We start from the raw sequence: 27,829 nt of genomic DNA on the forward strand, positions 1-27,829 counted from the left end.
CAGACTGGGCTGGGAATCAGCCAGCTGGGCGTTCAGTCCTGGCCAAGTCACTCATGAGCTATATGTCTTTGCACAAATTCTTTTGCATTTCTAGGCCTTGATTTCCTCATCCATAAAATGGGGTTCATCACTGGATGGTTGTGTGGATTTATTGAGCCATCTTGTAAAACACAGAGAGTGCAGTGCTTGGCTCAGAGTAAGAGTTCAATAAATAAGATTCCTAGAAATAATAAGGCAGAGACTCCAGCTCATGAAGAAACCTTTTAGGTTTGCACCTGGCAATTTGTATTGACAGAAGGGCAGGCCCATGGTGCCTGCAGGTCTGGGTCACAAGCTTGTGAAGTTGGACTGGCATTGGACCTGGCAGAGCAGGGCTCAGGACATATGTTCTGCTGAGCTGATAGCTGGGGACCACTCAGCTGCACCTTTCTCACTAAGCCCTGCCCTGGTTCCATGATCTCATGCTCCCTCTAATAGCCCTGTTCTTGGTTTTGCAGCCAGAGCCTAAGCCTGGAGACCTGATTGAGATTTTTCGCCCTTTCTATAGACACTGGGCCATCTACGTTGGCGATGGATATGTGGTTCATCTGGCCCCTCCAAGTAAGAACACATAGGACCTCCGCTGTGATGGGCCCCAGGGGCTGGGAAGAGAGGGGATGGGGAACTGGGTAACAGGTGACCCCAACATTCTTCTTGCTTCCCAACTGGCAGTTGTCTCTGAGTGTTACAAGAAGTTTGATGTGGGGCAGTTTGGTGTGGGGCACTGGTTTTCAAGGTCTGCTCCTGGGAACTTCAGGGGGTTCTTTAGAGCAGGGGTCCCCAACCTCCAGGTCATGGACTGGTACTGGTTAGGAACTGGGCTCCAGAGCAGGAGGTGAGTGGTGAGCAAGCGAGTGAAACTTCATCTGTATTTACAGCTGCTCCCCATCGCTTGTATTACCACCTAAGCTCCGCCTCCTGTCAGATCAGCAGCGGCATTAGATTCTCATAGGAGCATGAACCCTACTGTGAACTGCACACGCAAGGGATCTAGGTTGCACACTCCTAGTACTAGTCTGTTTTCACACAGCTATAAAGAACTACCTGAGACTGGGTAATTTCTAAAGAAAAGAGGGTTTTTTTTTTTTTGAGACAGAGTCTTGCTCTGTCACCCAGGCTGGAGTGCAGTGGCACGATCTCAGCTCACTGCAAGCTCCACCTCCCGGGTTTACACCATTCTCCTGCCTCAGCCTCCTGAGTAGCTGGGACTACAGGTGCCCGCCACCACGCCCGGCTAATTTTTTGTATTTTTAGTAGAGATGGGGTTTCACCGTGTTAGCCAGGATGGTCTCGATCTCCTGACCTCGTGATCCACCCGCCTCAGCCTCCCAAAATGCTGCGATTGCAGGCATGAGCCACCGTGCCCGGCCCTTCAGAAAGAGGTTTAATTGACTCACAGTTCTGCATGGCTGGGGAGGCCTCAGGAAACTTACCATCATGGCAGAAGGTGAAGGAGAAGCAAGGCAGGTCTTATATGGTGACAGGAGGCAGGGGAGTGCCACACTTTTTTTTTTTTTTAGATGGAGTTTCGCTCTTGTTGCCCAGGCTGGAGTGCCATGGCACGATCTAGGCTCACTGGAAACTCCACCTCCCAGGTTCAAGTGATTCTCCTATCTCAGCCTCGCGAGTAGCTGGGATTACAGGCACCTGCCACCACACCCGACTAATTTTTCTATTTTTAGTGGAGATGGATTTTCATCATATTGGTCAGGCTGGTCTTGAACTCTGGACCTCAGGAGATCCACCTGCCTCAGCCTCCCAAAGTGCTGGGATTACAGGCATGAGCCACTGCGTCTGGAGTGCCACACTTTTAAACCATCAGATCTTGTGAGAACTCACTCATTATCAAGAGAACAACATGAGGGAAATCTCGCTCATGATTCAATCACCTCCCATATAGTTCCTCCTCTGACACGTGGGGATTACAGTTGGACATGAGATTTGGGTGGGGATACAGAGCCAAACCATATCACTCCTTATGAGAATCTAATGCCTGATGATCTGTCACTGTCACCCATCACCCCAGAAGGGACCATCTAGTTGCAGGAAAACAAGCTCAGGGCTCCTACTGCTGCTGCATTATGGTTAGTTGTATGATTATTTCATTATATATTACAATGTAATAAAAATAGAAATAAAGTGCACAATAAATGTCATATGCTTGAATCATCCCAAAACCATCCCTCCCCCCTGCCGAGTCCATGGAAAAATTGTCTTCCACAAAACCAGTCCCTGGTGCTAAAAATGTTGGGGACCGCTGCTTTAGAGGGACCGAGGTGGCATCTGAGGAGGAAGCTCTGTTTTGATGTGTTTTTTATACTGTGACTTTGTATGCAACACACTCAACTCTTTTTTTTTTTTTCGACAGAGTCTCGCTCTGTCGCCCAGGCTGGAGTGCGGTGGCGCCATCTTGGCTCACTGCAAGCTCTGCCTCCCGGGTTCACGCCATTCTCCTGCCTCAGCCTCCAGAGTAGCTGGGAGTACAGGCGCCTGGCACCATGCCTGGCTAATTTTTTGTATTTTTAGTAGAGACAGGGTTTCACCGTGTTAGCTAGGATGGTCTCGATCTCCTGACCTCGTGATCTGCCTGCCTCGGCCTTCCAAAGTGCTGGGATTACAGGCGTGAGCCACCGCGCTTGGCCGCAACACACTCAACTCTTAAGCGTAAAGCTCCTGGGAAGAGTGCAGATGTTTGGGCAGAGAGACTTGGTTATGAATCCAGTTTCCATTCTTCAGCCTTGGTTTCCTTTTTTGCAAACTGAGAATATGAATACTTAACTTGGAGAACTCTTGGGAGAATTCCTCACCCTTCTCTTAAGCCTTTAACTTAAACTGGGGTATAACATAAATATTGTAAAATGTACAAGCATAGTAAAGTATACAGTCAGTGAATTAAAAAAAATCCATCCATGTAACAGTGCCCCAGATCCACATCTAGAACATTCCCACTGTGCCACTTACCCTGAAAGGCTCTCTCGTGCTTCTACAATATCCCCTCCCCACCCCTCGCCTAGGCAGCCATCATTCTAGCTTTTCCTGCCATAGATGGGTTTTGCCTGTTCTAGAACTTCATGGAAGAGGTATCACATGGCCAGTGCTCTTTTGTGTCTGGCTTCTTTTAGCCAACATCGTTCCCATGTGAGTCATCCATGCTGCTGTGAGTAGCAGGAGTTCTTTTTGACTGCTGTGTATTTTCTGTTATATGAATATGCTACAATTTAGCATCCATTTTTCTGACATCAGACTCATCAGACTCATTGCAGGTTTTGACTGCTATGAATAGAGCTGTTATAGACACTCTTTTTTTTTTTTTTTTTTCAAGATGGAGTCTTGCTCTGTGGCCCAGGCTGGAGTGTGGAGTGCAGTGGCATGATCTCAGCTCACTGCAACCTCCACCTCCCAGGTTTAAGCGAGTCTCCTGCCTCAGCCTCCGGAGTAGCTAGGATTACATGCACGCCCCACCATGCCCAGCTAATTTTTGTATTTTTAGTAGAGATGGGATTTCACCATGTTGGCCAGGCTGGTCTCGAACTCCTGACCTCAAGTGATCTGCCCGCCTCAGCCTCCCAAAGTGCTGAGATTACAGGCCACCACACCCGGCCCTTGAACATGTCTTGCATATCCCTTTAATTCTAACTAGTGGCCTCACCCTCTCAGACGTAACCGGAGTAGATGTCATCTTCCTCACCCTGAGCCTCTTACCCATGTCCCCCCACCTTCTCCTCTTCCTTTCATAAGCACTTTGCTCCTCAAATTCCCTACCTCCTTCTGTATTGTCATCTTCTCCCTTTCAACTGGATCATTTGTATTGACATAGAGACAGCTGTAATATCTCCCGTTGATCAAACAAACGCCCGGCCTCACATCCTTCTCCGCTTAACGCCCCACAGAGCAGATCTCATTACAACTTTGTCTGCCTGGCCACCTCTGGTTCCTCGCTTCCCATTCTGCCTTCCATCCCCTATACCCACACTTTCTTTTTTCTTTTTCTTTTTTTTTTTTTTGAGATGGAGTTTTGCTCTCAGACTCTCTTTTTTTGCCCCCCTGCCGGAGCAGTTCTCAAAGGTAGGAAAAAGCTTCCACATCTTGCCAAAGCTCAAAGCCAAGTCCCATCACAGCTGACTTGGCTTCTCTGCAGCATTTGATGTGAGTGACCTTCCTGTTCTTCACCTGGCACCTGACTTTCTTCCTCTCCTGCTGGGCCCTTCTTTTTGGGTCTCTTGTGTGGGCTCTTTCTCCTCTCCCATTTCTCTAAATCGAGCTCAGATGACCTCATTGGATTCCTTAGCTTCCAATACCTTCTATTTGTCAATGTCTCCTAAGCTCAAACCCTCAATTTAGATCCCCCTTCAGCTTCAGACTTGCATAACCTCTTGACTACTTGGTAACTCCACTTGGGTGTCTACCTGGCATCTTGAACTTGATCTGCCCCAAATGGGAGGCTCCAGTGGAAGACACCATTCAGCTGCTCAGGGCTAAAGCCTAGGAGTCATTCTCTATTCCTTCCAACCCATGTCTAATCTATCAGGGAATCCTGTTGGCTTTATCTCTGAAACAGACCCCAGCTCTGACCACTTCTTACCATCCCCACTGCAGCGCCCTGGTATAAGCGACCACCCTCCCTCGCCTGGTGGTACTGCCACTTCTGGCTGGTCTCTCTGCCTCTTGCCACTCACGGCCATTTCCTCATTCATGGGCAGGTGGTGTGATTGTTTGAAAGTGTAAATCAAGGGCCAGGTGCAGTGGCTCATGCCTGTAATCCCAGTATTTTGGGAGGCCGAGGTGGGTGAATCACCTGAGATCAGGAGTTTGAGACCAGCCTGGCCAACATGGCGAAACCCCGTCTCTATTAAAAATACAAAAATTAGTCAGGCATGGTGACGTGCCACTGTAGTCCTATCTACTTGGAGGCTGAGGCACGAACAGGAGGCGGAGGCTGCAGTGAGCCGAGATTGCACCACTGCACTCCAGCCTGGGTGACAGAGTGAAACCCCGTCTCAAAAAAACAAACCAAAACCAAACAAAACAAAACATCAAAGTCTATGCTGTGGCCTGTAGGGCCTGGCCTGGTCTGGCCTGGTCTGTGCCTTTGGGCCTCGTCTTTCTCCTCCCCTCTCCTGAGTCTCTAGACTCCAGCAACGTTGGCCTTCTTGCTGCCTCTTGGCATGCCAAGCTCTCTCCTCCCTGCAGACTTCGTTCCTGCTGTTCCTTCTGCTCTAGATGCTTCATCATTCAAGCCTCAGCTCAGACGCCTTTCCCTTGGGGTGGCCTCCCCAACCCGAGCTACGGCAGCTTCTCCTGGTCATCCTTGCCATGTCACTCCACTGTCTTTCCATAGTGTCTTTTGGTACCTGCAAGTATCCTATTTTGTGTGTTTGTTCATTGTCAGCATCTTCTCAGTAGCATGGGAATTGCTTGAGGGCTGGCCTGCTGTCCAGATCACGTCATTGACTTCAGCACCTTGGACAAGGCCCGGCACCTAGTAGGGCCTCAGTATTGATTGGCTGCACTGAGCAGGCGTGTGTGGTAGATAGAAGGTGGGGGAAGGCATGACAAGCACCCGGGTGGACAGATGGACAGGTGTGTCACAGACCATCGGGTCAGTGATGCTCCTTCAAAGGAAAAGATGCTTCTATCTGCATCTCACTCGAGTTTCACAGGAGTCATGTGGGATAGATGAGGCAAGGAGGACTGACCTTCTACTGCTGAGAAAATTGTAGAAATTACAGCTGGAAGGAAGCTTATGAACTTGCTGAAGTGCCTGCCCTGTGCCAGACACTGGTGAAAGCATGTTTTGTGGCCAACCCCTTTAATCCTCACAGCTGCCTGTGCAGTAGGGACTATTTTTGTTTCTATCCTACAAGGAATGGGGGACTCAGAGAAGTTAAGAAGCTTACCCAAGGTTGCATAATGGTAAGGGGTGCAGGCAGGACCCAAACCCAGGCAGTCTGACTTGATTCTGTGCCCTTAACCATAATGCTGCACTGCCCAGTCCAAGCTATCCCAAAATTCAGTCACTGATGGATTGCCACATCCACATGCTCTTTCTGTGATTGTTCACTTCATATTTTCTTCAGTAGACTCACTTTTTAAAAGAAGGAACTTTAGGCCGGATGTGGTGGCTCACACCTGTAATCCCAGAACTTTGGGAGGCCGAGGTGGGTAGATTGCTTGAGCTCGGACCAGGCTTGAGTTCGAGACCAGCCTGGCCAACATGGTGAAACCCCATCTCTACTGAAAATATAAAAATTAGCTGGGCGTGGTGGTGCACACCTGTAGTCCCAGCTACTCGGGAGGTTGAGGCATGAGAATTGCTTGAACCCAGGAGGAGGAGGTTGCAGCAAGCCAAGATCACACCACTGCATTTCAGCCTGGGCGATGGAGTGAGACTGTGTCTCAAAATAAGAAAAAAAAGAAGGAACTTTAAATTACTGTGTTAATATGTATTTGTGCATCAATTTTAGTGTGTATTTGGGGATTTCTGGAGCAAAGTGAAGTGACAGGTCCAGACCACTCAGCTGATCAGTGATGTGCTAGGGTCGAACCCAAAGCTTCTCACTGCCAGCTTGAGCACAGGGTACCCCTGTCCTGGGTGGCATCTAGATATAAGTTTAAGGACGTCCGCACTCTTGGTTGTTGACTCTGCACTTGCGTGGCCCTGAGATTTGGTGCCTCCTTAAATTTTGGGCTCTAGGCAACTTGCTTGCCTCCTCCGAGTCCCAGCACTGTCACCCACTTTGCCTGGGAGCTGAGGCTGGGTGGGCCCCAGGAACTCATCCTCCCCACAAACTCAGGGCTCTGATAAGTCACCCTCTCTTTTATTTACTTCAATGAATCTTCCAAGCACCACATGCCCTTTTCCTATCAGGTCTGAATTCCCTAAATTTCTAATATCTTGGCATTGCACGCAGGCTGAAAAGGTTTATTGGTCTTTGGAAAGCTGAGAAGAGCAGGACCTGAAATCTAATCGGCCTCTCCTGCTGTTGCTGTCACACGGATGTCATTGTTGAAGGCTGGTCCTACCCAGTTTAACAGGGTGCTGCTGTGGCACCCTGGGGGCCTTGACCCTGACAGGGTCACAGTGGCTCTTTGAGGAGAGAGTGAACCTCCTTTGACATGCTCCCTGGGTGCGTAGGCCCATCTCTTGAGTGCATACCTACTTTTTCTTTTTCTTTTTTTCCTAAGGCAAGATCTCATTCTGTTGTCCAGGTCGGAGTGCAGCGGCGCAATCTCAGCTGACTGCAGCCTCAACCTCCAGGGCTCAAGTGATCCTCCTGCCTCAGCCTCCTGAGTAGCTGGGATCACAGGTGCACACCACCATACATGGCTAGTTTTTGTATTTTTTGTAGAGATGGAGTTTTGCCATGTTGCCCAGGCTTGTCTGAAACTCCTGGGCTTGAGCGATCTGCCTGCCTTGGCCTCCCAAAGTGCTGGGATTACAGGTGTGAGCCACTGTACCCAGCCCATACCCACTTTTTCAATCGTCATACTCAGTGCCTGCCTCTCCCTGCGCCGCACAGATTGTTTGGGTTGGGAGGAATGCCCAGTCTCTGTTGGCATCAGCTTTCCGTGTCCACCATCCTGGTCTTCACGTTGAACGTGGACTCCTTGTCTTCAAGATCATTTCATTTCTGGAGCTTTGTGGCCCTTCCTTGCCCTGGGCCTTGGCCTGGGCTGTGCCCATGTACCCACTAAGCCTCCTTAGCATCACAGCTAGGGGGACAGCTGTGTGTTTTGGTTGTTCTGTTTCCAGAAGGGCTGGGAATCTGGAAAACCCAGCCATGTTTTCTGCAGTAAGCAGCTTTGTGTGGTCAAGTAGGTGTAGCCCTGATGCCATCATAAAAGTCTCCCCCCTATCTTCCAGGTAGATGAGTATGCTCTTGGCTCATATTTGCATAACCAAGGGGGCCACTTAAGAGTCATGAGGTATAGAAGACCAGCTTCTCTAGAGTAAGAAAAAAAATCACAGTAAATCATGGAACTTCACTCCCTTTCATTTTAGATAAGGAAACCAGGGCCCAGAGACCATACACACCTTCCCCCAAGGCCCACAGCCACGCGTCTGACCCTTCCACATGTTGCTTATCCTTTGTGGATGGAGCCAAGGGCAGATACCCGGCTGGGGGCCAGCTCTGAGCCTCCGTGGCCCTTCCCAGGACCAATCCATCTGTTTCCTCTTTGTGGATCTGCAGGTGAGGTCGCAGGAGCTGGTGCAGCCAGTGTCATGTCCGCCCTGACTGACAAGGCCATCGTGAAGAAGGAATTGCTGTATGACGTGGCCGGGAGTGACAAGTACCAAGTCAACAACAAACACGATGACAAGTACTCGCCGCTGCCCTGCAGCAAAATCATCCAGCGGGCGGAGGAGCTGGTGGGGCAGGAGGTGCTCTACAAGCTGACCAGCGAGAACTGCGAGCACTTTGTGAATGAGCTGCGCTATGGAGTCGCCCGCAGTGACCAGGTGCGTCCTCTGCCCGTGTCGCCTTCCCCAGGAACCAGACCATTCCCTCTGCTGACGGAGGCTGGGCATGGCTATGGAGGCACGAACAAGACAAAATAGCAGAGATGGAATTACTGCCCTTGAGGATGTCACAGTTGGGGTGGGGACAAGGGTGGGGAGAGAGGCAAGTTGGCAATGCAGATCAGTGTAGTCGGGGGCGGGGGTGGGTGGCCAAGGAAGGGAATCACAGACATGATAATCATTCCCGTCGCCAAGCCCTCCCTGGCCACCTGTCCCTGAGATGGCCCTTGCCAGCCCTAAAGGCAGGTTTTAGGACCCACTACCTTACAGATTGGGAAACTGAGCTTAAGTAACTTGTCTACAGCCATTCATTTCATCAAAAAAATCTTTGTTGAGTCTCCAGACCTGGTACCTGTCTTTTCCTGTGCAGATAATTAGCAGAGTTGGGATTTGAAGTCCAGGTCTGTGTGGCATAGCCCGATCACGCTTATAAACAGCACTGTCTTCAGTTCCTAAGGATGAATCTGGGAGACCCTAGGGGATGCAGTTTTGTTCATTTACTTGATTTTATTTTTGTCTTTCCTCTCCTTTCAATCTCTTTTTCTCCTCCCATTTTCTTGCACTTCTTCCCCCTCCCTTTCAGCCACTTCCATCTTTTTTTTTTTTTTTTTTTTTTTGCATAGGTGAAAAGAACATTGGGAAGGTTCTTACATGGCTGTTGATGGAAAAGAACATATATTTTTTTCAGTGAATGATTAGGCTAAGATCCATCAGGCTGTTCACTTTTATTATTATTTTTTTTTGAGATCCAATTTCTTTTTCCCTGGTCAGTATGGTGGTTAAGAGCATGGGCTCCTGGAGTCAGGCCAGCGTGGGCTGGACCTGGTTTCTGCCTTTTGCCGGCTGTCTGACCTCAGGAGAGTTAGTCCAGCTCCCTACACTTTGGTAAAGTACGAATGATAATACTCATCTTGGAGGATTACCTTGTGAATTAAATAAGAGCATGTTTATTGTTAGCACACTGAATACATTGTAGTAGTAAAAATAGTCATAATTATCCTCATTTTTTTTTTTTTTTTTTTTTTGCTTGGCTCATCCAGTGCCTGGTCCACTGGCCTCTGTGGGCCACAGCGACTTGAATGCGAAGACATTGACTAACACCACCTATAGGAATCACTCTTACTCTCTTCATACTGCTGATAACCAGCTGTGCTTACTACACCAACCCTCATGTTTGTTAGGCGGTTCCTATACCTGTCTACAGTGGGATATTAGTTACCTTTGAATGGGTATCCTCTTATTTTTTTCTTCAATCAGTTGGGTTATTAATGTTCAACGACTATTTATATATGAATGTTAAAGGTGATCAACTTAGAAATTGAGTAGGTGGTACATAGCTAACTAGGTAAAGAAAGGGCAGTATTGCCAATGTTTGTGAAGATTGCAGTCTGTCGGTCATGGTCTGGCTTCAACTTCCCTGAGAGTTGATAAGAGCTTTCTTCTGGGGAATCAGTGGGCAGGGCCATGAGAAGAACTTCGTTAGTGCCTGAATATTGTCAGATTAAAAATGTGATGCAGTGAAAGCAGGAGACCAGGGGATGGTGGCACTTACCACATCTATCTCTTGGGGATAACAGCCTTCAAAACATTTGTTTCTTGTTTTTCTTTTCTTAAAACAATTTTATTTTAGGCCGGGCACAGTGGCTCACACCTGTAATCCCAGCACTTTGGGAGGCTGAGGCAGGTGGACCACTTGCGGTCAGGAGTTTGAGACCAGCCTGGCCAACATGGTGAAACCCCATCTCTACTAAAAATACAAAAATTAGCCGGGCATGGTGCTGGGCATCTGTAATCTCAGCTACTCAGGAGGCTGAGGCAAGACAATCACTTGAGCCCGGGAGGCAGAGGTTGCAGTGAGCTGAGATCACACCACTGCACTCCAGCCTAGGCGACAGAGCGAGACCCAGTCTCAAAAAAAATTTTTTTTTATTTTATTGTTTTTTATTTTAATAGAGACGAGATCTCACTATGTTGCCAAGGCTGGTCTTGAACTCCTGAGCTCAAATGACCCTAATGCCTCAGCCTCTCAAAGTGTTAGGATACAGGCATAAGCCACTGTGCCTGGCCACATTTGTCTCTTGTCACACTTGATGAGGCATGGCTGTCATCTTGGTATCTCTCTTTACTAGCATCCTAGAAATTCCTTTCAGTTCCCTGCTGTATTAATGCTTTTATCCTCTGTAGTTCACATCTTTCTCTTTTTTGGTTTATGCCCTTGTTTTGGTAGACTACTTCCTCTAATAGTTTACTGAGAAATGGTACATTTTAAAAAGATCCCTAGGGAGGCATGGTGACATGCGCCTGTAATCCCAGCTACTGGTGAGGCTGAGGCATGAGAATTGCTTGGACCCAGGAGGCAGAGGTTGCAGTGAGCCGAGATCATACCACTGTACTCCAGCCTGGGCGACAGTGAGACTTGGTCAAAAAAAAAAAAAACAACCCAAGAAACAAAAAACAAACAAAAAAAGATCTTGCATGCCTGAAAATATCTTCATTTTATCCTCATATTTGATTAATCGTTTGGCTGGGTATAGAATTCTAGGTTAAAAATAGTATTTTTTTTCAGAATTTTGAAGGCATTGGTTTATTGTCATCTAGCTGTCTGAAGCTGTTCTGATTTTTTATTGTTTGTATGCGATCTATTTTTTCTTTTCAGAACGGTATAGAATCTTCTCTTCATCCTCAGTGTTCTGAAATTTTATTACCTTGCACAGGTCTATTTTCATGTATTGTGCCAGGTACTCGGTGACTCCTGTCAATTTGGAAACTCACTTTCTTTAGTTCTTGGAAATTTTCCATTTTGTATTTTCTGGCACTCCTATCATTAGGCTGTTGGACCCCTAGACTGCTCTGCTGATTTTCTTATCTTCTCTCTCTTGTTTTCTATTTATGTATCTTTTTATTTATTTATTAAGACAGAGTCTTGTTTTGTCACCCAGGCTAGAGCACAGTGGTGCGATGTTGGCTTGCTGTAACCTCTGCCTCCTGGGTTCAAGTAATTCTTCTGCCTCAGCCTCCAGAGTGGCTGAGACTAAAGGCATGTGCCACCACACCTGGGTAATTTTTGTATTTTTATTAGAGATGTGGTTTCCCCACATCGGCTAGGCTGTTCTGGAACTCCTGACCGCAAGTGATCTGCCTGTTTCTGCCTCCCCAAGTGCTGAGATTACAGGCATGAGCCACTGTGCCTGGCCCATTTATGTATCTTTTTAAATTTGAAAATGAACATTTATTGACAGATTTAGGTATAATAGAAGTTTTTTTTTTTGAATTAGCAGTGACAATATTAGCATAAGAAAGACAAACATGATAAAAAATTGAGTTTCATCATTGGTGATCTTCCATCACAATCAAGGTGTTTACTTACTCATGATAAAACTCACGCTCCTATGCAGCAATAAACTCCAAATACAGAGTACAAGACAACCTTGGGAAGCAATAAGATATGTTTTGAAATTCAGAGTTCTATGTTAAGAATATTTGGTAGGTTTACAAAATATATCCTAATCATCTCATTTAGTTATTCTTTCAGCAGTTATTAATAGAATAAAGAACAGGTCTGGCCGGGCGTGGTGGCTCACGCCTGTAATCCCAGCACTTTGGGAGGCTAAGGTGGGTGGATCACCTAAGGTCAGGAGTTTGAGATCACCCTAGCCAACATGGTGAAACCCCGTCTCTACTAAAAATACAAAAATTAGCTAGGCCTGAGGGCGGGCACCTGTAATCCCAGCTACTCGGCAGGCCGAGGTAGGAGAATCACTTGAACTCAGGAGGCAGAGGTTGCAGAGAACTCAGATTACGCCACTGCACAACAGAGGGAGATTCCATCTCAAAAATAAAAAAGAAGAGGTCCACAAGTTTATATAAGTAGAGAATTTTGTGTCAACACAAAATTGTTACATAATTAGTAAAATACATTGTCATTAGGAACAGACGCTATTTTTAATTTTAATTTTTTTAAAGAAAGGGTCTTCCTCTGTTGCCCAGGCTGGAGTGCAGTGGCACAACCTCAGCTCACTACTGCCTCAACCTCCCAGGCTCAAGTGATCCGCCCACCTCAGCTTCTCAAGTAGCTAGGACTAGGCCAGGTGCAGTGGCTCATGCCTGTAATCCCAGCACTTTGTGAGCCTGAGGTGGGCGGATCACTTGAGGCCAGGAGTTCGAGACCAGCCTGGCCAACATGGTGAAACCCCGTCTCTACTAAAAATACAAAAATTAGCCGGGCGTGATGGCGGGCACCTGTAATCCCAACTACTCAGGAGGCTGAGGCAGGAGAATCGCTTGAACCCTGGAGGTGGAGGTTGCAGTGAGCCAAGATTGCGCCACTGCACTTCAGCCTGGGCAACAGAGTGAGACTCCTTCTCAGACACACACATACACACACACACACACACACACACACACACAAGTAGCTGGGACTACGGGTGCACATCACCATGCCCGGCTGATTTTTGTATTTTTTGTAGAGACAGGGTCTCACTTTGTTGTCTGGGCTGGTCTTAAACTCCTGGGCTCTAGCAACCCTCCTGCCTCAGCTTCCTAAAATGCTAGAATTATAGATATGAGCCACCACGCCTGGCCACAAATGCTATTTAGAGTAATTAAATAAAATTCCAAATCTTGAGATAGTAAAATAATTAAGAAATGTCTTATACCATTATTCTTTTTGTAAACAATAATTTAACAGTTGCAAAATGAAACAATACAAATTGAACACATCACACTTTTCTTCCTGTGACTTTGGCCCTACCCATCTACCTAGTCACTTGAAAGAGGCAAAATAATGATAACACAACAATGAAACAGCATGAACAATTCTACTTGATCCCATCACAGAAAATGAAGCCAGAATATTCTACAACAAAAACAGAGGTGCCATCTCTACTGCTTCTAAAGATTTCCTCTTTCATTTCTTGGTCTAGGATAGGGGTTTCTCAGCCTCAGCACTATTGACATTGTGGGCCAGATAATTCTCCATTGTCATGTCTTGTCCTGTGCACTGTAGGATGTTTAGCAGCATCCCTGGCCTGTACACACTAGAAACCAGTAGCGTCCCACCGCCAGATGTAAGAACCAAAAACGTCTGTAGACAATTCCTCCCACAGGGAAAACTGTCTCCAGTTGAGAACTAGTGACTTAGGTGAGTAATGATGACTGACACATGCTGTGAGTCAAATTGACATAGAACTTCTGGTGGGCGCAGTGGCTCACGCCTGTAATCCCAGCACTTTGAGAGGCCGAGGCAGGCGGATCATGAGGTCAAGAGATCGCGACCATACTGCCCAACATGGTGAAACCCCGTTTCTACTAAAAATACAAAAATTAGCTGGGCGTGGTGCTGCGCACCTGTAGTCCCAGCTACTCAGGAGGCTGAGGCAGGAGAATCGCTTGAACCTGGGAGGTGGAGGTTGCAGTGAGCCAAGATTGCGCCATTGCACTCCAGGTTGGGCAACAAGAGCAAAACTCCATCTCAAAAAAAAAAAAAAAAAAAAAAGAAGAACTTCAATGCATGCCCCATTTTGCTAGAGATGATAGATTTAGTACATACCGGAAAATGTCCACCAGTATTTTTCTTTGTAAGCACTGTCAGTGCAGTGACTCTCCTTTTCATTTAACTCATGAGGCTATTTTTGTTTGCTTTAAAGAATCTGACCAGTCATTATGTTTATTCGTGCTGAGCTCTTTGAAGCAGACTAGATTTTCCTTCAAAAGAATATTTATGGCCAGGCGCGGTGGCTCACGCCTGTAATCCCAGCACTTTGGGAGGCCGAGGCAGGTGGATCACGAGGTCAGGAGATCGAGACCATCCTAGCTAACTTGGTGAAACCCCGTCTCTACTAAAAATACAAAACAAAATTAGCCAGGCGTGGTGGCCTGTAGTCCCAGCTACTTGGGAGGCTGAGGCAGGAGAATGGTGTGAACCCAGGAGGCAGAGCTTGCAGTGAGCCGAGATTGCGCCACTGTACTCCAGCCTGGGCGACTGAGCAAGACTCTGTCTCAAAAAAAAAAAAAAAAAAAAAAAAAAAAATTTATGATTAATCAAATTTCCTGAGAAGAAAGGGAAACAATGAATTTAAACTAAAATGTAATTTGTGCTTTACATGCCTAAGAATATTCTAAAAAAAAGATTCTCCTACTTTCCACCTACCTAAAAATATTTAGGTTTCAAAAAAGGTATATTTTAGTAGGGTTTTGTAAAGAAACTTTCATACTGAATAGTATTAAAAAAAAAAAAGAACCAGAAGATATACTCACAATGAAGTCTAGTCTGAGTGAGAGAAAATATTAAGGTAAATAGAAATTGAAGATGTGTCTGGTGGCAATACATATATTACATAAATCTGGATAAATTGTGGGGTATTATTTTGAAATTACTGTAAATGAAACCAAATTTCTATACAAATATTTTATTTCTTTTTAAATGATTTATTTATTATTTTTTGTATACTTGATCACTGTTGGAAAATATACAACTATTTCATAACCATTCTTATATTGTAACCTCTAACCTTATAAATTGGATTGCTTTCAGAATGGCACTACTCTCTCCACTTCTTTAATCCACCTATCACATTGTTGAAAGTGAAGGCAGCATATTAGTGCTTTCTTTTTCCCAGAAATGATTCAGATTTCCCTAAATCAGGGCTTAACTCAGAAGAGCTTTGTAGTATAAATGTCTAAATGTCTGTAGTCTGGTAGAATTTGTTTGCCCACTTAAAAAAAAACAGTCTTCTTAATATTTCTAATGAGAGACAGATTTTCTCTTTCACAATATCCTGATATCCTGATTTAAGACCTGTGACACACACCAGGTAGCCCATTTGCATGATCAGAAATCCTATAATAACAACACAGCAGCTGGATTGGACCTTTCAGTCTTGCAACATGAAAACGATCAATGGCATCTGAAGGTAGCACTGACTCTTGGAGAGAGAGTTTTTCCCATAAAGTTTGCACTGTTAGGACTAACTAGCTTCCAACAGTCTTGTGTTTAATCATACTCTTTGACTATGTACAAAGCATGGCCACAAACAATGAGGTTATTGTTGTTTTCCTTGACAAAGTATCTTTTGTATGAACCAGTTGCATCAGCTTTTGTTTTCACACCATGAGGTTCTATAAAGAACTAGGGACATATTGTTCCTCCTCCATTATCTGCAGACTATTTCTCCTACCCTGACACAGAGCTTAGGAAGGAAAATGCTGGATACGAGTGATTTTATGCAGGTTCCCTAGCAAGTTAACCCAATAGAACCATGGCTGCCACAAAACCATGCCTAATTATCTTTTAGAGGAGCATTTAAAGACTTAGCAGCAGTCAAACCTCAGGTTGGTAGCTCCATCCAAACTTTGGTCATCATGAATTCTGTCTGTTAAAACTACTTTTTTTTTTTTTTTGAGATGGTGTCTCTCTCGCTCTGTCACCCAGGCTGGAGTGCAGTGGTGCGATCTCGGCTTACTGCAACCTCCGCCTCCCGGGTTCAAGCGATTCTCCTGCCTCAGCCTTCTGAGTACCTGGGATTACGGGTGCGTGCCACCATGCCCGGCTAATTTTTGTATGTTTAGTAGAGATGAGGTTTCACCATGTTGGTCAGGCTGGTCTCGAACTCCTGACCTCATCATCCGCCTGCCTCAGCCTCCCAAAGTGCTGGGATTATAAGCATGAGCTACTGTGCCTGGCCATCTGTTAAAACTTCTATGTGATCAATGTTGAGAAGAGTTTGGAGATCTTCAGTGGTTAAAAATATATATGTATCTTGATGCTACCGAGGCTTATCTGGGCCATAAATGTGTTTAATGTCAGGAAACACATAGTTGTGTTTAACCTCAGGAAACACAGCAGTGTAATTAACACAAGGTGCCCAGAACTGATTTCTCAGCAGCCAGAACTCATGACGAGAAAACTCATGATGAGAAATCTCACAGCTGAGTGTTGTGGTGAATTTGATAGTTTCCTTTCTGTTTTGGGAGGGAAGTGGAGGGAGTTCTTTTTTCTTTCTGATAATTATTACTTCCTTTCATTGCTGAGTTTTCTTTGTACCTGTTGTCAATTCTTCCCACGTGATCCAATTAGCTCTCAGTACAGTTCTCCACAAGGAAAACCACGTCAAGTAACCTACCAGTTCTTGTTTATTTTGCTTGGACACATCTATCCCAGAGATGGCCCTTCTTCCTTCTGTGCTGGTTGCTCCTTGGCCAGTTGCATGGCTGTCATCCTGGACTCCCCTTTGCTGTCATCCTTTGGATTTCCTTTCCTTCTCTTGGATTGCGTTCTCTGATTCTATGATCTCTTAGTTTTCTGTTTCTTTGCTCTTTCTCTTATTTAAGTAGATCACATCCTCCAGAAGTTGCTTTAGGTTAGAAACACAGTACAATGGGAGAGGATAATGGTTATGGCAGCCCTCAACATGCTAGGCTCTGGAGTCACAATGCTCCAATCTGGATTGATAAATGCATTATTTTCCTATTGCTGCTGTAACAAATTAGTACAAAGTTAGTGGCTTAAGACTCCACAATTTATTATCAACAGTTGTGTGGGCCAGAAGTCTAAAATGAGTTTCAGTGGGCTAAAATCAAAGCACTGACATTCTTTTCTAGTGTCTGTAGGAGAGAATCAATTTTCTTGCCTTTTCCAATTTCTAGAGGTTACTGGTATTGGGGGAACCAGCCCCCAGTACTTCAACGTAGGTTCTTTTCTATTTTCCCTAAGTGTTGACTGGTCTGAGAAGTAAAGAGAAAGAGTACAAAGAGAGAAATTTTTCAGCTGGGCATCGAGGGGTGCCATCACATATTGGTAGGACTGTGATCACAACCCCCAGCCATAAAACCAGCAAGTTTTTATTAGGGATTTAAAAAGGGGAGAGGGTGTACAAACAGGGAGTAGGTCACAAGGATCACATGCTTCAAAGGGCTATAAAGATCACAAGGTGAAGGCAAAATTAGAATTACTGATGAGGGTCTATGTCCTGCTGTGCATACATTGTCTTGATAAACATCTTAACAGGAAACAGGGTTCAAAAGCAGACAACCAGTCTGACTAGAATTTACCAGGCTGGAATTTCCCAATCCTAGTAAGCCTGAGGGTACTGCAGGAGACCAGGGCGTATTTCAGTCCTTATCTCAACCACATCAGACAGATACTCCCAGAGCGGCCGTCTACAGACCTACCTCCAGGAATGCATTCCTTCCCCAGGGTTGTTCCTTGCTGGGAAGAGAATTCAGCTGTATTTCTCCTACTCGCACATTCATCTATAGGCTTTCTGCAAGAAGAAAAATATGGCTCTATTCTGCTCGACCCTGCAGGCAGTCAGACTTTATGGTTTATCTTTCCTTGTTCCCTGAAAATCGCTGTTATTCTGTTCTTTTGCAGAGTGCACTGATTTCATATTGTTCAAACACACATATTTTACAATCAATTTGTACAATAGTGGTCCTGAGGTGACGTACATTCTTAGCTTATGAAGATAACATGATTGAGAGATTAAAGTAAAGACAGGCATAAGAAATTATAAGAGTATTAATTGGGGAAGTGATAAATGTCCATGAAATCTTCACAGTTTATGTTCAGAGATTGCAGTAAAGACAGGTGTAAGAAATTATGAAAGTATTAATTTTGGGAACTGATAAATGTCCATGAAATCTTAACAATTTATGTTCTTCTGCCGCAGCTTCAGCTGGTCCCTCCGTTCGGGGTCCCTGACTTCCCACAACATACTGGCATTCCTTGGCTTATAGTCCCCATCTATTTTCAAAGCTAGAGCAACAGCTGGTTGAGTCTTACATTGCATCACTGTGACACTAACTCTTCTGTCTGTCTTCTACTTTTTAAGGAACTTTGTAATTACACTGGGCCCATCTGAATAATCTAGGATAATTTCCTTTTTTTCGTTTTTGTTTTTTTGAGACAGAGTCTTGCTCTGTTGCCCAGGCTGGAGTGCAGTGGCGCGATCTTGGCTCACTGCAACCTTTGCCTCGTGGGTTCAAGTGATTCTCTTGCCTCAGCCTCCTGAGTAGCTGGGATTACAGGCACCTGCCACCAAACCTGGCTAATTTTTGTATTTTTAGTAGAGATGGGGTTTCACCATGTTGGCCAGGCTGGTCTCAAACTCCTGACCTCGTGATCCACCCTCCTCGGCCTCCCAAAGTGCTGGGGTTACAGGCGTGAGCCACCGCGCCCAGCCGATAATTTCCGTATTTTAAGGTAAATTGATTAGCAGCCTTAATTCCATCTGTAAGCTTAATTCTCACTTGCCATGTAGCATGATATATTTATAGATTCCTGAAATTAGGACATGGACACTTTTGGGGCTTACGATTCTGCCTACCAGTTATTCTTTACACCTGGTACTAAGTTGTTATCCTGGAATCTCCCTTCACTGTCATTCTGGGGAGATTCCCTTCCAGTCTCTCTAGTACTAGAAGGCCCATTTTCTCTATCTCATGTCTTCTACTTTCTCCATTTACTCCCCTATTTTGGGGGAACCATTTTCAGCAGCTTTCTGTAAGAGGATGCATGGGAGGTAAATTCTTTGAGACCCTGTGTATCTGAATTATTTGTCATTTTACCCTCTCACTCGATTTTATACTTTGTCTGGGTATAGAATTCTAGGTTGGAAATGGTTTCACTTCAGAGTTTTGGAGGCATTGTTCCAATTGTCTTCTTCTTTTTTTTTTTTTTTTATTATACTTTAAGTTTTAGGATACATGTGCACAATGTGCAGGTTTGTTATATATGTATACATGTGCCATGTTGGTGTGCTGCACCCATTAACTCGTCATTTAATATTAGGTATATCTCCTAATGCTATCCCTCCTCTCTCCCCCACACCCCACAACAGACCCCGGTGTGTGATGTTCCCCTTCCTGTGTCCATGTGTTCTCATTGTTCAGTTCCCATCTATGAGTAAGAACATGTGATGTTTGGTTTTTTGTCCTTGCAATAGTTTGCCGAGAATCATGGTTTCCAGCTTCATCCATGTCCCTACAAAGGACATGAACTCATCATTTTTTATGGCTGCATAGTATTCCATGGTGTATATGTGCCACATTTTCTTAATCCAGTCTATCGTTGTTGGACATTTGAGTTGGTTCCAAGTCTTTGCTATTGTGAACAGTGCCACAATAAACATATATGTGCATGTGTCTTTATAGCAGCATGTTTTATAATCCTTTGGGTATATACCCAGTAATGGGATGCCTGGTCAAATGGTATTTCTAGTTCTAGATCCCTGAGGAATCGCCACACTGACTTCCACAATGGTTGAACTAGTTTACAGTCCCACCAACAGTGTAAAAGTGTTCCTATTTCTCCACATCCTCTCCAGCACTTGTTTCCTGAGTTTTTAATGATCGCCATTCTAACTGGTATGAGATGGTATCTCATTGTGCTTTTGATTTGCATTTCTCTGATGGCCAGTGATGATGAGCATTTTTTCATGTGTCTTTTGGCTGCATAAATGTCTTCTTTTGAGAAGTATCTGTTCATATCCTTGGCCCACTTGTTGATGGGGTTGTTTGTTTTTTTCTTGTAAATTTGTTTGAGTTCATTGTAGATTCTGGATATTAGCCCTTTGTCAGATGAGTAGGTTGCGAAAATTTTCTCCCATTCTGTAGGTTGCCTGTTCACTCTTATGGTGGTTTCTTTTGCTGTGCAGAAGCTCTTTAGTTTAATTAGATCCCATTTGTCAATTTTGGCTTTTGTTGCCATTGCTTTTGGTGTTTTAGACATGAAGTCCTTGCCCATGCCTATGTCCTGAGTGGTATTGCCTAGGTTTTCTTCTAGGGTTTTTATGGTTTTAGGTCTAACATTTAAGTCTTTAATCCATCTTGAATTAATTTTTGTATAAGGTGTAAGGAAGGGATCCAGTTTCAGCTTTCTACATATGGCTAGCCAGTTTTCCCAGCACCATTTATTAAATAGGGAATCCTTTCCCCGTTGCTTGTTTTTGTCAGGTTTGTCAAAGATCAGAGAGTTGTAGATATGCGGCATTATTTCTGAGGGCTCTGTTCTGTTCCATTGGTCTATATCTCTGTTTTGGTACCAGTACCGCTCCATTGTCTTCTTGCTTCCAGAATTGCTTTTGAGAAATCTGAAGCCATCCTGATTCCTGATCTTTTCTCCATTTCCTGTTTTTCTCCCTGCTCTAAATGTTGTAATATCTTTACCAAATGTTATAAAATTTCATAGTAATGTGCCTTCGTGTAGGTCTACTTTTATCCATTAAGATGGGACTCAGAGCACTATTTCTTTTCTTTTCTTTTTTTTTTTCTTTTGAGGCTGAGTCTTGCTCTGTTGTCCAGGCTGGAGTGCAGTGGCACCATCTCAGCTCACTGCAACCTCCGCCTTCCAGGTTCAAGGAATTCTTCAGCCTCAGTCTCCCGAGTAGCTGGGATTACAGGCGCCCGCCACCATGCCTGGCTAATTTTTTGTATTTTTAGTAGAGATGGGGTTTCACCATGTTGCCAGGCTGGTCTTGAACTCCTGAGCTCAAGCAATCTGCCTGCCTTGGCCTCCCAAAGTGCTGGGATTACAGACGTGAGCCCCTGCACCCAGCCGGATTGTTCTGTTTTTTATTTTTTTATTTTTTTCCCCTTTGGTTTCTATTTCTTTATTTTTTTGCTATTCCTTTTGAGAGATTTCCTTAACTTAGCTTTATCTTTCAACCTTTCTATTGAGTTTTTTTTGTATCACATTTTTATTTTCTATGAACTGTTTTTATTTTCTCAATATTGCATTATTTTTTATAGTACCACGTTCTTATTTATTGGATACAATATGCTGTCTTATTCTCCAATGATAATTTTTACACTCGATCTTAGCCAAGAGGCCGAGAAGCGATCTAATGATAGTTTTTAAAAGGACGTTTCCTTTTGGATGCAATATGCTATCTTATTCTCCAGTGATAATTTTTATACTTGATCTTAGCCAAAAGACTGAGAAGCGATAGTTGTTAAAAGGATGTTTTCGTTTCTAGATATAGTTTCTGTTTCTCCAGATTGCTATTTTTTTTTGTCTCTGTCTTCAATTTTAGAGGACTTCTTCAGATGTTTGGTATGTTGGTTGTATGCTCATGATTAAAAGTGCTCTTGCCTGGCTGGGTGCAGCGGCTCATGCCTGTAATCCTAGCACTTTGGGAGGCCGAGGCTGGTGGATCAAGAGGTCAGGAGTTCGAGAGCAGCCTGGCCAATATGGTGAAACCCCGTCTGTACTAAAAATACAAAAATTAGCTGGGCGTGGTGGCAGGCGCCTGTAATCCCAGCTACTCGGGAGGCTGAGGCAAGAGAACCACTTGAAACCGGAAGGCGGAGATTGCAATGAGCTAAGATCACGCCACTGCACTCTAGCCTGGGCAACAAGAGCAAACTCCATCTCAAAGATAAAAAAAAAAAGTGCACTTGCTAACCATCACGTTCAGTTGAATTCAAAGAAAACCAACTCACATTACTTAGTGTAAACTAAAACAGTTAACAAATTATATCCTAAAAACAAGGTCTGTTTGTTAAATGTTGTGTGCCCTAGGTTTTTAAATTACAACATCTAAATACAATTTCTCTTCTTAAATTTGTTAAGCTAAATATGTATTGGTTCTTTTTATTTTAGAATCCTTAAAGCATTTTAAACATTTCTTTTTTTCCAAGAGAAATTACAAATAACACTTCTGTCAAGTGGTACTTGTGTAAAGGCACCTTTCTTATTTTATAATTTTGGTTTTTCAGTTTTATACACTTAATATACTCACTGTCTTACTATCAGGAAATTATTTTGACCAAGATTCATTATTCAACTTCATAGGTTAGGAAAGAGATGCTAATTCTTTCTACCTATGTTTTCCTTGTTACTATTCTCTTACCCTCTATATATACTGGCCTCTAATATATACTGTAAAATCATTGTATTGTTGAGATCACTTAATTATGATTTATATAAACAGTACCTCACCTCATTCTTGCTGTGTTGCCAAGGATGGAGCCCAGTGGCGCAATCTTTGCTCACTGCAAATTCCACTTCCCGGGTTCAAGTGATTTTTTCCTGCTTCAGCCTCCTGAGTACCTGGGACTATAGGCACATGTCACCAGGCTTGGCTAATTTTTGTGATTTTTAGAGATGGGGTTTCGCATGTTGGCTGGGTTTGTCTGGAACTCCTGGCCTCAAGTGATCCACCTGCCTCAGCCTCCCAAAGTGCTGGGATTACAGGCGTGAGCCACCACACCCAGCCGAGCATCTCACCTCTTTCATACTGCGCTGAACAGTTTTCAGTTTGTCAAAAAAAAGTGGGGATTTGCTACTGGATGGAGTTCTGAGTGAGTGGGGGTGGGTGTAGGGGCAGTGGTTTGCTGACTCTGAGTTGCACTGCAGGATGATCTGGGTGGGCTGTTTGTGAATTCCCAGTATTGGTATCTTTTGTTGTTTGCATTTGGGCCAGATTCTCCAGAAAAGTCTTCTGGACTCTTGTGTGGAGGGTAAAGTTCTGGGAACAGAGGAGTAGGCGGTCTGGGAGTCTCACATTTAGCATGTTTACAATCTCTCAATCCCTTGTTTGTGGTATGATACCCACATTCTCACATGTGCTTCTAGGTTTCTAGGCCCCTAAGCCTTCTGTTGTACCCTCTGCAGAGAATAAACTTTCAGACTTCTTTTGGGGGTCAGGGAGGAGGTTCAGGGACCAGCTAAAGCTCTCTCCCATTCTTTCCCACTTCCAGAGGTACCTGGGTTTAATATGTGATCCTTTTGGAGTATTCTTTTGTATAATTAGGGTTTATCCTCAGCTTTTTCCTCTGCTGCCTTAGGATTTAGTGTTTTCTGTATTCTTGTGGAATTATGCCTTAAACAAATGCCTTAGTTTACTTTTAGTTGAGTTTCAGGAGGCAGTAAAATTGGACATATATTCAATTTTTACCCGGAAATTTACTTTTACTTTTGAAACACTTTTTTTCCTACTACAAACAAGCCAGATATCCTAATAATTCTAAGTATAACATCACTACTATTTATAGTTGAGTCATTTATTTAAGAACATGTGAAGAGTACCTCCATCCTCCATGTCTGGCAGGACCAAGCACTGGGGATACAGTGATGAACAAGACAGCCGAGTTCCTTGCTCTTATGGAGGTCATAGGTTACTGACTACTCAATAACAATTCCTGCCTGACTCCACCTTTGCTTCTAGAGCTCCCCATTGGTCAGCCAAGATCTTGACCATCCTGGCATCAGCTCCCTGTCCTTTCCACAGCCACACTCTGAGGATTTATATGCTTTGAATACCCACATGGTGAATCCAGTTTTCCATCTTTGGTTCCATGTAAATTTCAGGCCAGCTGGCTCCAGCCACGAATTCTTTCCCCATCCAGCCCTCTCCTCCCCTCTTCCCTACCAATGTTTGTTGACTCCTTAGTTTGGCCAGGGAGGCCAAGAGGCATGTGAGGTACCCCGAGCTGAATGTTCCTGCTGAATGTGCAGCCTGTACTCTGAATCCTGACACAGAGTCTGACCCACCCTCTTCTTTGTTGCAGGTCAGAGATGTCATCATCGCTGCAAGCGTTGCAGGAATGGGCTTGGCAGCCATGAGCCTTATTGGAGTCATGTTCTCAAGAAACAAGCGACAAAAGCAATAACTGAAAAAGACTGTCCTGTCAGCGATGACTTTATACATCAAGGGGGTCTTGTTTTGCTAGACAGTTTGGGGTTTGGTTTGTGGATTTCATTGTGACTTATAATAAGGCTTATTTTCACAGAATAAAATAAAGCACAACGAAGGAGGATTTTATTTGGGGAAATGCAGCAAGAACTGCCTGGTGTGAAGTCTGTTCGGGAAACAGCCGGACTGTCTTCCTGGTCAGGGATTTTCTTTCACGTTCTTTTTGCGTGCTGTGTTCTTTGCACTGCAGGAAGCAGAGTCCAACTCCAGTTATCTCAAGTAGAGGGCGTTTCTGGTCGTCAGGATACATGTGGGGCGGAAGGGAGACAGACAGACGTAATAAACAAGAACAGAAACCAGCAGACAGCCGGGACCCTTGGCCTGGAACTAGATCTAGGATGGCCTCTGAGACTCAGCAGCTGGAGTCTGTAGATGTTCAGCCGAGTTGAAAAAAAAAAGTCCTCGGCTATAAGGAAATTTAGTATAGGTGCTTGCCAATGTTACTAAAATTTCCCTTATTTTCCTCTGCTCTACACGTCTTTCCTCTGCCTTGTTGCTTCCATCTCCTTGGCACTACTGCTTCCTCACCGCTTCTGCTTGCCATGATCCCCAAGTCTCTGGCCCACATTCCTGCCTGCTCTTCTCCTCCCACATTGGCTCAGATTCTTTCCCCGCTGTCTGTGGGTGCATGCTCCCAGGGGCCCCTCCAGGAGAGAATCTGATTGGCTCAGTTCGCCAGATAACTGAACTTTCCCATTGGCTACCTTTGGGTCAGGTGATCTCCACTAGACCTATCGCCTATGCCTGATGGCGGGTCGCATGGTGCAAATGTTGCCTGAGAGCTTAGTGGGTTAGGGATGTGGCTGGGCTCATGGCTGGCGTCCCTGCTGCTAAGCCCTTACGGGTCAGGCTGGGAGAAGGTGCCATGTTGTGTGACTGGTCATTTGAGGTCTTGCAGCTGTTGCTTGCTGGGCTTGGCAGGTGTTTAAAGTGACCATTTTTCTGAAGGGTTTTTTTCTGAGTATTCCTCAGATGTATTCCCCTGGGGCCGACGGTCCTTCCTTACACAGGGCGATGCTTCCCTGCTTGCTTGTGAATGTTTCCTTCATCTCCAGGTTGTCTGGGGACAATTCTGTCTTTTGGAGGCTTGGGCAGGATTTACAAAGGGCTCCATGCCAGCTCCTTCCTGCCGGGTCCACATGTGGTGTAGGGTAAACACCTGCCCATTCATGTCCTAGTGTTGATAGAAGAATCATTTTCTTTCAGTACAGTTTCCTTTTTTTTTTTTTTTTTTTTTGTCCCAGCTCTTTAGATGTAGCACTTAATGCCAGTTCTCGAGCTCCCCAAACTTAAGGGACACAGGTCAACAAGCAGTAGGCCTTTGGAAGCTCGCTCTCTCACATGGTATAAGGTGAGGGGGACACATAGAATGTAAACCTCCAAACTAATTACGGGGGAAAAAGGAATGAGAAAAACAAACACAAGAAGGCAAAACAAAAACACCTGGTTCAATTAAAAACAACAACAAAGCAAAACAAAAAATCCCGAAACGAAACCACACAATAAGTGAGAAAAAAATTACATAAAACAGATGACATGTATAGAAATAAAAAAATAGAATGGAGTAAATAATTCCAAATATATAAGTAATCCTAAGTGGACTAATTTTGCAAAGTAAAAGGCAAACATTACACTGGATTAAAAAAACAAATCCAGGGAATACAGTTTACAGCTGATACATTCAAAATATAAAAACAGATAAAATATAAATAAAATCGGTATGGTGGTGTCTGCCTGTAATCCCAGCTAGTTGGGAGGCTGAGGCAGGAAGACCCTTTGAGTCTAGGAGTTAGAGAGCAGCTTGGGCAACAGAGCGAGACTGTCTCTAAAAAGAAAAAAAAATACACACACACACACTAAGACTGAAATGGAAATGATAGACATTTTGCATGACAACTGGTCTGATGTGTTAAAAAGTTATCCAGGAGAAAAATCGGGGGTATGTGAAAGCTGCCCTAGATAGAAAGAAATGTTACATGCAAAACAAATAAATGTGAAAACTGTAAGAGCTATCTGGGATAATTGGAAAATTTTAAATAGGGACTGGATATTAAAGAATATTAAGGAATTATTTACTTTATTAAGTGTGATAATGGCGTTGGGCTTATGCAAACACATGCACTAATTTAAAAAAAAAGATGCAGATAAAGTAAATGTGGCAAAGTAATAAGTTTTTAATTGGGGCAGTGGGTACATGGTAGGTGGGTAGTTATTGCACTATACTAGATTTTCTGGTACTTCCTGTGTGCCAAAAAATTTGCCAAACATCTTTAATAATATCTGAAATTGCCGGGCGCTGTGGCTCACGCCTGTAATCCTAGCTCTTTGGGAGGCTGAGGTAGGCAGATCACCTGAGGTCGGGATTTTGAGACCAGCCTGACCAACATGCAGAAACCCCGCCTCTACTAAAAATACAAAATTAGCTAGGCATGATGGCTCACACCTGCAATCCCAGCTACTCGGGAGGCTCAGGCAGGAGAATTGCTTGAATCCGGGAGGCGGAGGTTGCAGTGAGCCGAGATCGTGCCATTGCACTCCACCCTGGGCAACAAGAGCAAAACTCTGGTCTCAAAAAAAAAAAAAAAAAAAAAAAAAAAAATCTGAAATTTGAACTTGAGACTTGAAATAAGACTCCTAAATCGACTTTAATCATATAATTTAAAAATTAGAAGGATAAAAACGATATGCTAGGTAAATACAAACTAAGAACTGGTGTACTAACTAAAAGCTGGTGTAGCTATATTGATATAAGAAAACATAGGCTTTAGGCCGGGCGTGGTGGCTCACACCTGTAATCCCAGCACTTTGGGAGGCCAAGGCGGGCAGATCACGAGGTCAGGAGATGGAGACCATCCTGGCTAACACGGTGAAACCCCGTCTCTACTAAAAATACAAAAAATTAGCCGGGCGTGGTGGCGGGCGCCTGTAGTCCCAGCTACTCGGGAGGCTGAGGCAGGAGAATGGCGTGAACCTGGGAGGCGGAGCTTGCAGTGAGCCGAGATCGCGCCACTGCACTCCAGCCTGGGCAACAGAGCGAGACTCTGTCTCAAAAAAAAAAAAAAAAAAAAAGAAAATATAGGCTTTAAAGCAAGTTATTACTAGACAGAGGACAAAAAGATTCTGATAAAAATTTTAATTCACTAGAAGTCTATAACTTGCTTGCATTTAATAAGTCTCAAAATAATGAAATTTTTGACTGATTGCAAAGAGGAATTCATCATCTGCTGTTTATAACAGAATACCTGAAAGTGGTTAATTAATAAGAAATGATTTGACTTCTTATAGTTCTGGAGGCTGAGAAGACCAAGGTTAAGGGCGTGCATCCAGTGAGGGCCTTCTTGCTGGTGGGGACTCTCTACAGAGTCTGGAGGCAGCACAGAGCATCACATAGTGAGGAGACTGAGTGTGCTAGCTCAGTTCTCTCTTCCTCTTTTTATAAAACCACCAGTCCCATTCCTTTGTTAAACCACTAATTCATTAACTCATTAATCCATGAATGGGTTAATCCATTCATGACGGCAGAGCCTTTATGATCCAATCACCAATTAAAGGCTCTTTCTTTTCTTTCTTTCTT

The 27,829-nt window shown here is 44.3% G+C and overlaps 1 protein-coding gene across 2 annotated transcripts in view; it reads left to right on the plus strand.

The window, feature by feature from the left end:
- Positions 1–27,315, plus strand: part of PLAAT3 (phospholipase A and acyltransferase 3) — a 43,240-nt gene extending 15,925 nt beyond the window's left edge. Inside the window, exons 3-5 of one of the 2 annotated variants that reach the window (XM_054523971.2) lie at positions 498–600; positions 8,232–8,500; positions 24,071–24,313. In XM_054523971.2, the coding sequence (XP_054379946.1) occupies positions 498–600; positions 8,232–8,500; positions 24,071–24,172 (474 nt within the window). In that variant the 3' untranslated portion in view covers positions 24,173–24,313. 2 annotated transcript variants of the gene reach the window in all.
- Positions 27,316–27,829: the final 514 nt, after the last annotated feature.

This window comes from Pongo abelii, chromosome 9 (assembly GCF_028885655.2).
Source record: "Pongo abelii isolate AG06213 chromosome 9, NHGRI_mPonAbe1-v2.0_pri, whole genome shotgun sequence".
NCBI classification, from domain to species: Eukaryota; Metazoa; Chordata; class Mammalia; order Primates; family Hominidae; genus Pongo; species Pongo abelii.